The sequence below is a fragment of the Phyllostomus hastatus genome, unplaced genomic scaffold, assembly GCF_019186645.2.
Source record: "Phyllostomus hastatus isolate PE091 unplaced genomic scaffold, TTU_PhHast_1.1 phas_contig_38, whole genome shotgun sequence".
Lineage (NCBI taxonomy): Eukaryota > Metazoa > Chordata > Mammalia > Chiroptera > Phyllostomidae > Phyllostomus > Phyllostomus hastatus.
Window position 1 is genome coordinate 11,916,117 of NW_025333869.1, and position 16,523 is coordinate 11,932,639.

The window sequence follows — 16,523 nt, forward strand, 5'->3', positions numbered from 1 at the left end:
AATGATTTTCTCCTTGGAATATCTCCTCAACGTGGTAGGCAGGGAAGGCATTTTTTTTTTTACAGATATGAAAATGGAATTTCAGTGAAATTAAATTTATTCAACAAATCTTTGTTCACTACCTTCTGTTTTGTAAGCATTGTGCTGTAAAATATGCTGTCTGAGGTCATTCAGGTAAGTGGTGGACTACAGCTAGAACCTCTGCTGAATCATAAACATATGCTAACTCCACACCAAGTTTTCATCTTCTTCTACAAATCTACCTCAGCTGTGTAATTAGGTGATCTTTAGGAGAACATGGCATTCAAGGCAAGGTTGGAAACCCTGAGATGGGAATAAGCAAGGCAAGATCTAGTTTGCAAGTCTGAGACTTGAGAGAGTTTAGGAAGACAGGATTTTGATCCCAGGGGGCAGGGTGAGAAACCCAGATAGCACAATTGGATCAGTATTAGGGCCAGAATGGAAAGCACTGGAGATTATTTCTATTGCAGCCTTGCATACACAGTGATGACTGGGCTAAGCTCATTATAAACTGTGAGGAGTGTATCCTACTAATGAAACAATAATGGGAATCTGGGAAAGGGGGTTACTGGACAGTCTCTGGACAATGCCCACAAATCTCCTGCAAATAAAAACTATTCTAATGTGAAAACATTTTTAAAAAATAAGAGTTTACCAGGCATCTGAAGAGAAATGGCATTTCAGGCAAAAGAACTGGATATAGAGAGTCAGGAGGGAACATGATGCATGTGAGAAATGTTAGGCATTTAGAGGGGTGTGGAGCGCACTGTGGCTATATAAACTAAAGTGAAGCTATGAGTCAGGCTTGGGTCTGAAATAGGAAAGCCTTTCTTTTAGGCCAAGCTTAAAAGTGTTAGGGTTTATCCTGTAGAAAATTGGAAGTCATTGGGACAATTTAACTAACACAGTTCATGTTTAAGTTTATTTATTATAAAGGTACCTTTCAGCACATTAGAAAAGGGCCATAAGAGATGGCAGTTGAGGGTAATCAATGGGGAAACTATTGCAATGCTCTGAGACAGGTGCTGCTGCCCTGAACCAGGCAGTGGGCTAGAAGCATAGCGTGGTATGGGCAGGCATTGAGAGGCAGAGACCTTCTTGGAGCTGAGCTGAAATCCTAGAAGGACTGGCTTCATCCCAACAGCTTCTTCCAGTCTCCATTTCCTATTCTCATGACTTAATTGCAACCCCAATATAGAGACAGGTAGAACCTGGTTTATCAAGGACACACAGAACCCCATTGTAGGCACCTTCCAAGCCAGGGCATCACAGAGTCTAGATGTCCCTTCACCTATGCCAGGGAGGTTCAGCAGGAGGCGTTAGAAATTCAAGTCCTGGTGCAGGCAGAATATCCACTCCCTGGAACAGTTACATGATCATGAGGACCAGATTGCTTCCATTTCAATACTGTGAGTCATTGAGGTGGGCTGCTAAACCTTCCTGGGATGAGTGAAGGGATATCTCGATCATATGATGCCCTGGCTTGGAAGGTGCCTGCAATGGGGCTCTGTGTGTCCTTGATAAACCAGGCTCTATCTGTCTTTACATTGGGATTGTAATTAGCCATGAGAATAGGAAATGGAGGCTGGAAGAAGCTGTTGGGATGAAGCCAGTCCTTCTAGGATTTCAGCTCAGCTCCAAAAAGGTCTCTGCCTCTCAATGCCTGCCCACACCACCCTATGCTTCTAGCTCACAGCCTGGATCAGGGCAGCAGCACCTTTGTGCAACAGACCACACATCAGGGTTAAGTGGAGAAGATTCAAGTAACCCAAATATACACCAAGAGTTCCCTGAGTCCATGTAGGAGCATCCAAAGAAGGCAGGGACTCAATACCTTGACTCCTTTTGGCTGAGTTTGTTCTCTACCCTTTGACCAGCATTTTAATCCAGCTGCAGGAATTAAATCTGGTCCCAGTGCTATTTTCTGAGACCCAGTGGAGAAAGAGCCATGAGATTTCCTTCTCACTATTCCAGTTCCCAGAGTTTGGTGTCTTTGAAGTTCTTAAGCAGGGTATTGGGGAGATTTTAACTTTTCTCTTTACTACACTATTCCTAAAATTATTTAATGGTGGCTGTGGTGATCTCCTCATAGTACACAGCCATGCTTTTAACTAAATGACTCATTCATCACTGCCAAGTATCCTATTAATTTGGAAGGAGTGCATCTTGGTTGGTATCATGTCCTAAGTGACAGCATGTTTCCAGGTTCATTTTAAGCTAGATCTAGAACTATGTATATCATTCTGATGTTCCCACTTGAGGCCTCAGGGTTGTAGTATCTTCCAGGTGTATTGGTTCCACAGTTCTGGAACTGTGGCCTCATAGGCATGGCTCAGTGTGCACAGATGTCAAGACTATGGTAAATGCTGGGAGAGTGCAAGTATCTTTAAATGGCACTGTTGGTGTCACCTTTAGGGCCCCTGGTAGCACTTTCCTGCAGATAGGTAGTTCTTCTTGGCTTCACTAGAGCTATTCTGTATTTTATGTAAAATACAGAAGAGTAGATGTCATCTGTGGCAGTCTGAATCTTTAACCCCTTGCTACTTAAATGGTGGTCCATGGATCAGTAGCAGCAGTACCTGAGAGCATATCAGACAAATAATCTTGGGCCCTGAATCAGAAAGTGCCTGTAAAAAGTTCATGGGTGTTTTGTGTGCCTGTCACATTTTGAGGATCACCGTGTTAGCCTGTAGCATGGTTCATGATCTCAGATATGCATTAGAATTACCTGGAGAGCTAAAATATCCATATCTAGTTCACCACAGATTAATTAAATCTGAATCCATGGGGTCTGACCTTCAGAATGTTTTAAAAGTCCTCTTAAGAAATTCTAACATGAAACTGAGTTAGAGGTCCAATGACCTGGAAGAGTAGGGGCTGTCAACCAGGATCACGAGGAGGTGTTAACTTTCCACATGAGGAAGTGCTGAGATCCTGATTAGGTTGGATTGAGATGGGGGCTATTATCTGTATGTTTTTACATATCACCAGTTAACAATTGAGAATCTTTAATGAGATGAAACTTTCATCATTGCTGCTCAGGCCCTGCAGAGATAAAGGGAGGGGAAACAGTGGCAAGAACACCTGTTTCCTATTGTTTATGAGCCAAGACGGGGTCCCTGCAACCATGTGAGTGTGCTTGTCAGAGATGCATTGGACTATTAGATCCTGCAGGCTCAGGAAGGTATGGAAGATCCAGAGCCCATGTATTCTTGGCATCTATGTGCATGTCAGGGAGAATGATGAAGTTTGCACTACAATGAAGACAGGCAGTGAGCTCTTGACTCTGCTGGCAGTAGGTACTACGGGGCAAGCCAAGCTGTACACTTGGGTCTTTGTTACCAGCTTCACTGCTGAGCATCATCCTATGCTGGCTGGTGGTGACGATGGCTGAACTCAAGAGCTCTCTGGACTGGGTGAGTCCAAGGAATCATTAAAGAAAGAGGACACTTTGTAGGAGACACAGAGACATGGCTTCAGTGAGTGGACAGAATAAAACTGGACATAGATGTTCATGCCAGAAACAAGTTTTTACCCATTGATTTCACTTTAAGGACATGGTAAGCCCTCAAGATCCAGATGGGCTGATGGGGAATTTAAACTTCTCTGTCATAGTTTGGCCTTTCTAAGGATTTAACATGGCTCTGGGTCTTTGAGAAACTCAGAAGGTGTAGTCCCCCTACCTGTCTGATTCAGAATCCTGGTTTAAAAAGCAAGTTCCAACAGTAGGCACATGTGCTCTGTCCCTCACACTCTCTTTTTCCTTCACAGCTGGCGACGTGGGACTCAGAGAAGGGCCTGAATGGCAGCCTGCAAGAGAGGCCCATGGGAAGCCGCCTCCAAGGACTGACTCTCAAAGTGGTGACTGTCTTGGTAGGATAATGGGCCAATGGGGCTTTTGAGGCAGAGGTTTCTTTCTGTTGGATTTAATTCTGGGTCTGGAGAGATGGGGATCTTGACTAGTGGCCTGAGTTTTTGTAAGACATTTCACTCAAATAATTTTGTCAGTAAGGAAAGAAGAGTACATTGGAGCTTCTGTCCTAGGACCTCTTGCCTCTGAGGACTCCTGTGGAGGTCACTGGGCTTCTGTAGGGAAGGACCACTGAGCCAGATCTGCTGCTGGGCACTAGAGCAGGCAAAGCTTCTCTACTTGTTCTTGGATGTAAACAGGATCTTGACCTACTGGTGGTCCTTAGGAGAGCTTTGCTGGCAGCCAGCATCTTTAGAAAGATGCTGGGAGGAGGATATTTTCTCAGCACCCAACACCACTGATGGGCCTATGTGACACACAGTTCATAATAAAGACTATTGGTTGCAATTTTTTCTGCACAGTTGTCCTAGAATCATAGACTTTTATATCTTTAAGTGACCTTAAGAACATCTTGCTTTCAGTTTCTTTTTAAAATCTTTTTAGAACTGTAGCCAGTGGGTTCTCTTATTAGCTGGTCACAGACAGTCCAAATGTTTCCCTCTGTTGTAGCAGGCACTAGTGTCTCAGCTCTAGAAACCTTCAGTAATGGTGATCAGGTATTCCCTATACACACACCCAAACAAACATGTTTCCCTCGAAAATATTAAATTAAGGAGATACATTCTTTGGGTTCTTTGCCAAAAGGCTTATTCTTATTCAGTTTCATAAGGTGTGGTGGGGAAGACTGAGGTGTTTTCCACATGCCCACATGCCCTGCAGGAGCACATGTGACTGAATATGGCATGATTTTGGACTTGGGACTTGGGATTTAATCTTATCCTATTCTTTGACTTATGATATGATCATGGTCCATTAATCAGCATCTGTTTTCTAGTACAACCTGATGTAATACTGTCTTCTCTCAATCTAATAGCATAGAACTTTATTGTTATTTATTATCTTGGAGAGAAATATATACATTTCTTATGTGGGTACTGAAGAATTATGGCATTTCCTAAGGACAGAGTGCTGAATGTCACAAATGAAAGAATGAAAGCAAGCCATATTGTCTGGGAGATGGAGTTCTGGGAAGAGCCTTAGATAACATAACATAGGACAAGTAAATCTTTGTTCCTCCATCAACAAGCTGGCCAGAGGGATCTTTCTGTTACTGTATGCTGAGTGTCCATAAAGTGCTTTAGGGAAAGGCCAAGAGGTTCAGACTTCAAGCCTAAATTGGGTAAATAAATACATGCACATGTCTGTAAACATTCTGAAGCTGCAATTCATCAGTGCTGCTGAAGAGTCAGCAGTACTCTGGAAAGATGTTTATTAATTAACCTGTTAATTAATTGAAAAATATTCATTTTGTTGTCCTCAGGAAGAACCTTTTGTGATGGTGGCTGAGAACATCCTTGGACAGCCCAAGCGCTACAAAGGTTTCTCCATAGATGTCCTGGATGCATTAGCCAAGGCTCTGGGCTTCAAATATGAGATTTACCAGGCCCCTGATGGCAGGTACGGTCACCAGCTCCACAACACCTCCTGGAACGGGATGATTGGGGAGCTCATCAGCAAGGTAGGTCCCAGAAGCGTGTCCATGGGATGGGGCACCATAGTCTGCCTCTGGGGTGATATCCACATTTGGTCCATTGAACAGTTGGAACCTTGGAACCAACTAATCAAACCACAGTTACCACTCTCCACACACTGAAGTCTTTGTTTCAACACCTCTTCTCTCCACCATACCCATTTCTGTTCTTTTATTTTCTCATTTCCTGGTACTCTTCATTTTCCTTCTGTACCCATTATTCTCATTCCTTTAAAGTCTATCCACTGTGCCTGCTCTGTAATACACCCTTCATGAAACCCATCCCCATATTTGGGCTGAAATAGGAACCTAGTTCTCAAAGAGGGTGGGTACTGGTGAGTGCCTATTCTCTCCCACATGGCTCATCAGTGGGATGTGTGTACATGTGTGTGCGTGTCTGCATTGCTTGCATTGATATGTACAAGTGATATGGCATTCCTCAGCTCCTCATACTAATTTAGAGTCAATATTCTTCCTCCCTGCTGCCGAGCCTGAGTCCTCACTGAGACCCATGACATGAAGCCAATTCACAGTGTTCACATTCTTGTCCCTGTCATCCCATGTCCACTGGGTCACTTCCTTACAACCATTGTTGATGGGGGCGACTGACTCAAGCTCTCCCTCTTCATGGTTACTGTTATCACTGACCTTGATGTTTTCAATGTCCCTATGGACAACTGGGATCACAGTACTTTGAACATCTCACCTCCAGTGACCTTTATTTGTTCTTCACTCTAGCACCCACATTCACACATCTTGTTAGCACCTTACAGGCTATTGTCACTGTCCCATTTTATGACTACAACCTAGTGTACTTTGGAGTCTTTGGGCCTTTGCTCCTAAAATACATCTCTTTTGCTTTATAAATCCATAAAGGCAGAGCAGGGGCCCATAATTCTCCAATTTTTCCCAGGATTTTAATAAAACCTTATCATAGTATAATTTATATACTATAAAATGCACCCATTTCAGTTCAATGATTTTTAGAAAATCTACTGAGTTGTGTGACCATCTCCATAATATAGATTTGGGTTACCTCCATCACTCCAGTGAGATCTCCCATACTCATGTATAGTTAATCCCCTTCTCAACCCCAGCACTAGGCAATCATCAATCTACTGTCTGTCTCTATAGACTTCTTTTAATGAACATTCAGTATAAATGGAGTCATATATTTGTGGTCTTTTGTGTCTGGTCCTTTCCACTTAGCATTTGCATTTGAGGTTCATCCTCCTCTAAGGTTTCTGTGTTCTTCTTATACTTCATTCTTTCCTGACTGGTGTGCCCTCTGTAGTTGATCAGACAAACCCCTGTGATCCCCTTTATTCCTTGTGATTCTGTTTTTGATTTCTTCTTCCACCCCAACCCTGACTTGATTCTGTTATCTCTCTTGTAACTCTGGTATTCAGGTTGTTGCATATAATTAGGGAAGAAAACCACAAATATATCCAGATGGATGTATTAGCAATGTGTGGCTCCTACCTCAGCTGGACCTTCAAGACAGGCTGAGTTTCCATAACTTGTTCTTTGTCAGGTCCTTTGGCAACATTTCTTAGGAAATGTTTCAAAAGTTTACCTTTTTCCTCAAGCAACCTAATAACCTATCCTCTATTTAAAAAAAAGAAGATGTGAATTATGAAATTCACATCTGCAGATACAGGCCCTCACCACCATTTTAGAGGGGGGGATGTTTTTCTTTCTGCTATAGGTCATCTTTCTACCTGTCAATTCCTTTGTGTCTCCTGTAGACCTGGCTTCATATAGTTTCCCTCCATCCTATATTGTAGACCTATCATGCTCCACTAGATCTCTTTCTCAGTACTTAACTATGCTCCAAATTCTCTAGATCCTAAAACAAACAAAACTCCTGGATCTTGGGTATGTGCTAAGAGAAGCAAGGGCAAAGGCTGGAGATAAAAATGTGACAAGTATAAGAAGAGAGTGCCAACATTATCACCTCCAACATCTTTTTCTTTTCTCTAGATATGTCATTGGATTCCAGTGTAGAACATCAATATATCTGTCCCTCTAGCCCACATATTGAACCCGATAAAATCTTTCTATATATGCTTCCCCAATTTGAATATGTAGGTTAGAGCTACTGTTATAATTGGTCGTTTTATTTATTTATATATTTTTGTTGTTGTTCAATTACAGTTGTGTCCATTTTCCACTCACCACTCTTCTCACCCCAACCATCCCCACATCCCACCCTCAATCTTACCCCTTTTTGGTGTTGTCCATGTGTCCTTTACACATGTTCCTGAAAACCCTCCCCCTTTTACCCCCTTTTATCCCCTCCCTTCTCCCCTCTGGTTACTGTCAGTTTGTTCTTAATTTCACTGTCTCTGGTTATATTTTGCTTGCTTGTCTGTTTTGTTGATTATTGGTCATTTTAAACTGAACCTAATTATGAGGATGCCTCCTACTTCAAGGCCCAAGAGCCAAGATCAAGATGATCACTGTACATTTTAGTGCTCTTGTGGTTGAGGGGCTACTCTAGCCCATGACTACCTGTCAACATCTATCTAGACATAGGGGTCCTAACCTCTGCCAGTCTTGGCACCTTTATTTCTTAGTCTAGTTCTTTCTTAATGGGGATCTTTGATTATCCTTAAAATTTAGCCCATCTTAGAAATCAAGAATCCTGCCAGGTACATTTAAGGTCTCAGTACAGCATGCCCAAAGGGTCCCTTTACAACATAGCATTACTATTTGAAGAATCAACCATGTATCTGCAGGCCATGAGTTAAGGGAGGTGGAAGAACAAAAGAAGCAGAGGACCTATTTTTTCTTGGTGGATGTTACTCTCTGTCATAGAGTCTGCATATAAAACAATCAGGGACTGATACATTAATGAGGTTCAAGGTAGTTGTAAAACTCACAATACAACTTCTAAAGTGTTTTAGAAAAGAAAGACATTAGTGTGTGTTAATGGAGTTTGAAGAGGCTTGATAGAAAAATGGAGTGTCTTTGTGGCTTTGAATAAGGAGGATGCAGATATAGCTAGAAGAAGATAAAAGGAACTTCTTGGGGTGTGCTGTCGTTGTTGTTGGTGGTGGTGTCAGTGGTATCAGAGTAAAATACTAGCATAAGAAAGGGGATAGCTAAAGTTTGCTAGGGGGAACAATAAGGAAGTGAAGAAAAAAAACTATAAGTTTTACAGAAATTAAGAAGTTATATAGACTCTTTTCTCCAGAAGAGGTTCCCAGGAGAACCTCTTCCCATTTAGCAGAGAAATCTGCAAGGTAAAGGAAGTAATAACAGACAACTTAGTGTTGTTGGATTTGCCTTAAAAATTTCAAGGTCACAGAGTGTCAACTCAAAAATCCCATTTCCTCTGAACAGAACAACTCAAAGGACAGAGGCAGACCTTGAAACAGGGTAAAACCCTCCAATTAGCTGAGGACTGTGGTCTGATGAGATGTTTCTGCCTTTCAGAGAGCAGATTTGGCCATCTCCGCCATCACCATCACCCCAGAGAGGGAGAGTGTTGTGGACTTCAGCAAGCGATACATGGACTACTCAGTGGGGATCTTAATAAAGAAGCCCGAGGAGAAAATCAGCATCTTCTCTCTTTTTGCTCCATTTGATTTTGCGGTCTGGGCCTGCATTGCAGCAGCCATCCCTGTGGTTGGTGTGCTGATATTTGTGTTGAACCGGATACAGGCTGTGAGGACTCAGAATGCAGCCCAGCCCCGGCCATCTGCATCTGCCACTTTACACAGTGCCATTTGGATCATCTATGGGGCCTTTGTACAGCAAGGTACCTCCCTTGTTTCCTGATAGAGTAGTCCCAGGAGCCTGGGAGAATTTATCCACTGGTAAATTTCTCAGATGTGTGTTGCCAAAGCCATTGTAAATGCAATTTGATTTAATCTCTAGGACAGTACTATTATGCTGCATCCAATTTCTCTGAGTAACATCAAATAAAAATTAAATGAAATGATAACAAGGAACTCAACTTCAAATCCTGATTCTCCACTTTAGATAAAATTAACTTTGGAGTTCTGCTTGGCACTTTCTTCCCCTCCCACATTAGATTGATTGCCATGTACATGAGGTCGTAAGATAAAACTGAATCTTGCTTAAATTGGAAGTCTTCATGGGAAAAACATGACAATTGTTTTTCCAATCATCTAAGCAGTACTCCAGACATTTTTGAGGTATGATGTCTCCTATCTCTGATAAGTCAGAGAAATACCTGCAGAGTTACAGGATTGTGCAATTTTGACCAGAAACAACAAATTGGGTTCTGAATATGAGTCTTGACTCCGTTTGCACCATGGCAGCTGTGCATCATTTGTTTGTGAGGTTATATGAGAATGTTCAGTGTGAGCTTTTTTCCTGCTACCACATAAGGGACCAAGGAGAAAAAAAAGCTGACCTCAAAGAGGCAGCTTCTGCCCAAAAGCCACATGCAGTAATTTCTGAAAATCCTAGGGCAAAAGATTATCTAGTGAGGGCTGAATATTAATAAATGTGATTTCATACATCTTATTTCTGAGGTTTAAAAGAAAGAAAGCCAGGAATAAGGTAGTTCTAGATTTATAGGATTCATGAGACTACTCTATGTGAGGTTGACATTGGAAATGGATCTTACATCAACCAGGTTGTGACATGGAAGTTCTCAACACAGTGAGGTAGAGTCTCCTCACTGGAAGATTTGATATTAGAACTTTATACATGGTGTTTTGACAAATGTTATATTAGTAAAAGGCCATTCTTGGCTTTTCCATATTTTTTGGTCCTCCATCCCTTTCCAAGATTGGTGGTCTTAGGGTTCTTTCCCCAAATTGTCACAGACCCTATAATAAGCTGGCATCACTCTGCTGCTTCCCAGCACATCACCAGTGGAGGCTCCCTTTGTCCAGATAAACTCTGTGGGGAGGAGAGTGAGAGTGGAAGCCCAGGGCCAATCTATTTTGCCTGCTTCCCACAGGTGGAGAATCTTCAGTAAACTCCATGGCCATGCGCATCGTGATGGGAAGTTGGTGGCTCTTCACCCTCATTGTGTGCTCCTCCTACACAGCCAATCTTGCTGCCTTCCTTACAGTGTCTAGGATGGACAACCCCATAAGGTAAGACAACTCCAGGCTCCTTCCAGAACTGGGCCATTCACCTCTGGGAGGCTGTAGAGAGAGGATGTGAACTTGGTGCCATGGAGGCAGAGAAGCTCTTATTTAAATCCATGAAGAGCTTCACTCCTGTTGTATTTTATTTCATGCACAGTTAAATAAATGTCTAGAATCATTAAATAATATTTCTATGAACATATAAGGCTTCTTAACTAATAAATCAAAACACTGAAAATTAACAAATTAGATTTTCTGAGATATTTGAACATTAATTACAAACTAATTTAATCAAATTTTCTAAACATTCAGTTAAAATGAAAACCCCAAGTCTAATATATTTATTGAAACTTCAAACACCTCAAAATTATTTTAAGGCATGCTAATTATCTCAGGGATTAGAAAACTTATTTAACTTATATTTAAAAAAATATAAAACATTGAAACCAAGGACTAAAAATGTTTCTTCATTTTACCAAAATGTTAAAAATATGGAAATGCCTTTCTTTTATGATCAGATTCCCAACTGTGTAAATTACCAAAGAACTTGGACAAAGTGAATGTATGTTGGATATGTGGTTGCTGAAGTGACCAGAGGCACAGATCTGTCCTCTATTTCCATGGGTATAGTATCTGTTTCAGTATCATTTCTTACTTGATCCCTTATAGTTTTCTGTTTCTTTTTCTTTTTTAAAAAAAATTTATTGTTGGGTCTAAAGGCAGATCCATTTTTAGTTTTCTGAGAAAATTCCATACTGTTTTCCATAGTGGTTGTACCAGCCTGCGATCCCACCAACAGTGCACTAGGGTCTCCTTTTCTCCACAACATCTCCAACACTTGTTATTTGTTGCTTTGTTTATGATGGCCATTCTGACCGGTGTAAAATGGTATCACATTGTGGTTTTAATTTGCATCTCTCTGATAGCTAGCGATATTGAGCACCTTTTCATGTGTCTCTGGATCCTCTGTATGTCCTCCTTGGATAAGTGTCTGTTCAAGTCCCTTGCCCATTTTTTAATTGGGTTGCTTGTCTTAGAGTCAAGTCGTGTAAGTTCTTTGTATATTTTGGAGATTAAACCCTTGTCTGAGTACCATATGATCTCACCTTTAACAGGAACCTAATCAACAAAACAAACAAACAAGCAAAATATAACCAAAGACACTGAAATAGAGAACAGGCTGACAATCACCAGAGCGAAGAGGGGAGGGAATTTCAGAAGAAAAGGGGGAGGGTTTACAGGAACAAGTATAAAGGACACATGGACAAAAACTAGGGGCGGGGGTGGAAATGAGAGGGAGGTGGGAAGCCTCTCACTGGGGTGTGGGCTGGGATGGGAGTAAAAGACAGAAAACTGTACTTGAACAACAATTAAAATTTTAAAAAATGTACAAAAATTTATTGTTCAAGTATAGTTGTGCAAGCCTTTTCCTCCCCCGACTCCCCCCACCCCAGCCATCCCTATCTCCCCTGATTCCACTCTGCCTTGGTTTTGTCCATGTGTCCTTTATAGTCGGTTTTCTTTGTCCCTGCCTTAAGTGATTTCTCCTTTAATTCATCATACTCACTATCCTTGTAAGGATTCTTTAGATTCACAGTACTAATCAAGTCATTCATCCTCAACCAGTTTCTATGGCTCCCAACTGCCTACTTTAAAAAAATCTTTATTGAATTTATGGGGTAACATTGGTTAACAAAATTATATAAGTTTCAATATGAATTTCAACTGTATATGTATTGTGTGTTCACCACCCAAAGTCAAGTCTTCTTCTGTTACCATTTATCCAACTGCCTTGTTTATAAGCATTCCGACTCCTTAAGTACAATTCAAAATTTAGTATGATATATCTAAGTTTTTTAAATTGACATTTTTATTGAGGTAATTACAGATTTATATGTGGATGTAGAAATAATGCAGCAAGATTTGATTCTTTAATTAGTTTCCTCTGATGGTATCATTTTATCAACAATTTTATTTTATTAAGATTTTATTGAATATACTTGATTGATTCTATTTGGAGTTCTCTTCTTGTGTTCATTTCTGTACTGTTTGTGTGTTTGGGCCATCATTTGGTTCTATACAAGCTTGTCTTATGTGTAGATTTGTGTACCTACCATCACAGCAAAGATCTAAACAATTTTATCCCTGTAAGGATGCCTTGTGTCATCCCTTCATAACAACACTCCCCTCCTTTAAATTTCTTCCCCTCCAGTTTTGTTTCTGACCCCTGAAACTGCTAGTGCGTTCTCTATTTCTAAAATTTTGTCATTTTAAATATGTTATTTAAATGCAATCATACCTTTTGGGCTTGGCTTCTTCATTTAGCATAATTTATTTGGAGATTCATTAAGTTGTGTATATTAATAGTTGATTGCCTTTTGTTTCTCGGTAGTATCCAATGTACCATTTTCTTTACCCATGATTCACCCATTGAAAGACATCTGGGTAGTTGTCAGTTTCTGGCAATTATGAATAAAGCCACTGTGAACATTTATGTGTAGGTTTTTGTGTGAACATTTGTTTTTATTCATGTCCAAGTGTGCAAATGCTGAGTCGTGTGGTAATTTCATGCTAAGTTTTATAAGAAACTATCAAACTACTTCCCACAGTAATTACCATTTTATATTACTACTAGTGATGTAGGAATGATCCAGTTTCTTTGTATCTTTGCTGGCGTTTAGTATTGTCATTATTTTTTGTATTTTACCATTCTGATAGACATGGAGATATATCTTGTGATATTTTACTTTGCATTCCCCTAATGACTAATGATGCTGAATACCTTTTCAGGTGCTTATTGTTATCTGTATATCCTCTTCAGTGAAATATCTCTTTATTTATATTATCCATTTTTTAAATGAATTGCTTGATTGTTACTGTTGAGTTTTGAATGTTCTTTATATAAATACCAGTCCTGTGCCAGATATGGGGTTTGAAAATATTTCCCACCTCTATATTTTGTCTTTTCAATCCCTGAACAAGGCATTTTGTAGATAAAAGTATTTAATTCTTATGAGGCCCAATTTATAAATTTATTATTTTGTGGGTCATGTGTTTAGTGTCAAGTCTAACTCTTTGCCTAGCCCTAGACCCTGAAGATAATCTCCTGTTTTGAAGTTCTTTTTCACTAAAAATTTTATAGTATTGCATTTTATTCTACAATCAATTTTGAGTTAATTTTTGTATAAGATATAGGTTAAGTTCTATGTATTCATTTATTTTTTTTTGTCTATGGATGCCTCATTGATCTAGTACCATTTATTAAAAAGGCCATCACCTTTTATTTAGTAATTTGTCAGAAATCAATTGGATATATTAGTGTGAGTCTATTTCTAAGTTCCCTGTTTAGTTCCATTGATCTAAGTGCCTATCTCTTTGCCAATACAAAACTTCTTGATTACTGTAGCTACAGAGTAAGGCTTAATATTGGTCAGAGTACTTCTTCCCATTTTACTCTTCCTTGTTAAGATTGTTTTAACTATTCTAGGACCTGCATATTTCCATGTAAATTTTGGAATAAGCTTGCCTATGTCTATAAGAAAAAAACTTCTGTGGTTTTAATAGGAGTTGCACTAATTATAGTTGTAATTGCATTAAACCAATAGGTTATAACTTGCTGAGAATATTTATTATGAACAAGTATTCAGTTTTATAAAATGCCTTTTTCACATTGATTGACATGATCATGTGATTTTTTTCTTTAGCTTGTAAATACAGATTACACTGATTGTTTTCCAGATATTGTATACTTTGAATGAATCTCATGTGGTCATGGTTTATAATTCTCTTCATATGTTGTTGGATTTTGCTAATATTCTAGTTGAGGATTTTCTATTCTAAATTCATTAGAAATATTAGTTTGTACTTTTACTTTTGTGCTGCTTTTTTCAGTTTGTTTTGATATCAAGGTAACACTGTACACTGCTATTTCCCTTTCAGAATCAAGAGTGAGACCATGTAGTTATATTTCTTCCTATATAAGATGATACTACAATACTTTTATTTCCTTTTCTCTTTCCATTTAACCATTTTGTTGTTGATAGAATTTAAGATTTTAGATCCAGTTTACTATGGTTCTTCTTTTTTTTATGAAATTTTTTATGGTTTCTCTAAGATTTATATATGGCATTTTCATTATTTTATTTTATCCCATCCATATTTATAGTCATTACTTGGATTGAATTCTATGTTCTAATGGTTTCAATGCTTATTGACTGTCTCTTTATTCCATGATATAGCCATTATTAATATCTTTGTTTTGCTTAATTTTTGTCTAGCTAGAGTAGCCCTTTGAGCAATATATTTTAGCAAGAGTGATATATTTTCTGAGATAATACATCTGAGAATGTTTTCCTGTTGCATTTATACATGAATGAAATTTATCTGGGCATATAATATTTTTGTGTCATATTTTTTCTCCAATATTGCATAGAATTTGCTCCATTACTTGAATTCCATAGAATTCGTTCCATTGCTCTTCCTATATGTAATGCTACAGAGAAGCATGAGAATATCCCACTCACCTTTCCTTTCCTCTCTTTCATTTCCACTACTTCCTTCGTTTTGCCTCTTTTTCTCCATCTCCTTTCTATCCATCCTTTCCCCCTTTTCCTCTTCCTCCTCCCTCCCTAACTCTTCTCTTCCTGCTCTCTCCTTCTTCTCTTTTTTCTTGCCCATTCTCTTCTTTCATCTGTTCTATTCTCTGTCCTCCTTTCCCTTTCCCCTTCCATTTCTCTTCTGTCACCTCCTTCCTCACCTCCTCACTTTCCTCTTCATGTTCCCTTTTTTCTCCTTCTCCTCCCCCTTTTCTTTCTCCTCTCCCTCTTCCCTACCTTTCCCCTTTCTTCCTCCTCCTGCATGTCTTCCTCCCCTCATTTTTAAGTTTTTCCTTGTCTCCCATCTCATCTCCTCCCTACCCTCCTTCTTCTTCACTTCTTCTTTAGGATACTTTTTCTCCTTTTTCTATTATCCTCTCCTTCATTTCCTTTTCCTCTTCCTCTTCTCCTTTGTTCTGCTCATTTCATGTGTTTTCTTCTTTGTAATTAACCTTACTAGTATCCTTTAATTTTAAAACATCCATCAATATTTAATAAAGAGTCAACCTACATGTTATTAATTAGGCTTGGAATTCTATGATTCCTATTTACATGCAAAAAGAAACTTGAACTTTAGCTCCATAATTTTGGCATCTATTAAATTTTTCCTATCTACTTTATCTTTCCCATTTATCTTTGTCTGGTTTCCAGGAGCATTAATTTTTTATTATATATATATTGGTGCTATTAGTTCTCGATCTCCATTGTTTCCTCTTTGATCATTTTCTCACAATCCATTTCATTTTTATTCAGGAGGAGGAGTTTTTCAGTATGTCTTCCATATTTCTGATTAGATTTTTTCCAGTGTTCATATGCTTTGTCAACAATATGAATGAATATATAAATTCTGTGGTTTTATTTCCATTTTTTTCTTTGTTCCTCTCACTCTGTTAGTATCTCTTTTATTTCTTAGCTACTATTTATGGCACAAGTTCTTTGTTTTCTATTTTTTATTTTAATAATTGTTCAAGTACAGTTTTCTCCCTTTCACTCCCACCCTAGCCCATCCACCCAACCCTCTCCACTTCCCTCCCATTACCACCCTCCCCCTAGTTTTTGTCCATGTGTCCTTTAAATTTGTTCCTGTAAACCCTACCCATTCTCTCCTGAAATTCCCTTTTCTCTCCCCTCTGGTCACTGTCAGTCTGTCCTCTGTTTCAGTGTCTTTGGTTATATTTTGCTTGTTTGTTTTGTTGATTAGGTTCCTGTTAAAGGTGAGATGATATGGTATTTGTCTTTCACTGCCTGGCTTATTTCGCTTAGGATAATGCTTTCCAGATCTATCCAAGCTGTTGCAAAGGGTAGGAGCTCCTTTCTGCTGCACAGAATTC

The 16,523-nt window shown here is 39.3% G+C and overlaps 1 protein-coding gene across 1 annotated transcript in view; it reads left to right on the plus strand.

Annotated features, from left to right (window-relative positions):
* Window positions 1-16,523, plus strand: part of GRID1 (glutamate ionotropic receptor delta type subunit 1) — a 727,533-nt gene that overhangs the window by 596,186 nt on the left and 114,824 nt on the right. The window contains exons 9-12 of the mRNA XM_045842113.1: window positions 3,793-3,894; window positions 5,313-5,510; window positions 8,964-9,288; window positions 10,465-10,603. Coding sequence (XP_045698069.1) covers window positions 3,793-3,894; window positions 5,313-5,510; window positions 8,964-9,288; window positions 10,465-10,603 — 764 coding nt within the window. The remainder of the gene's footprint in view (window positions 1-3,792; window positions 3,895-5,312; window positions 5,511-8,963; window positions 9,289-10,464; window positions 10,604-16,523) is intronic.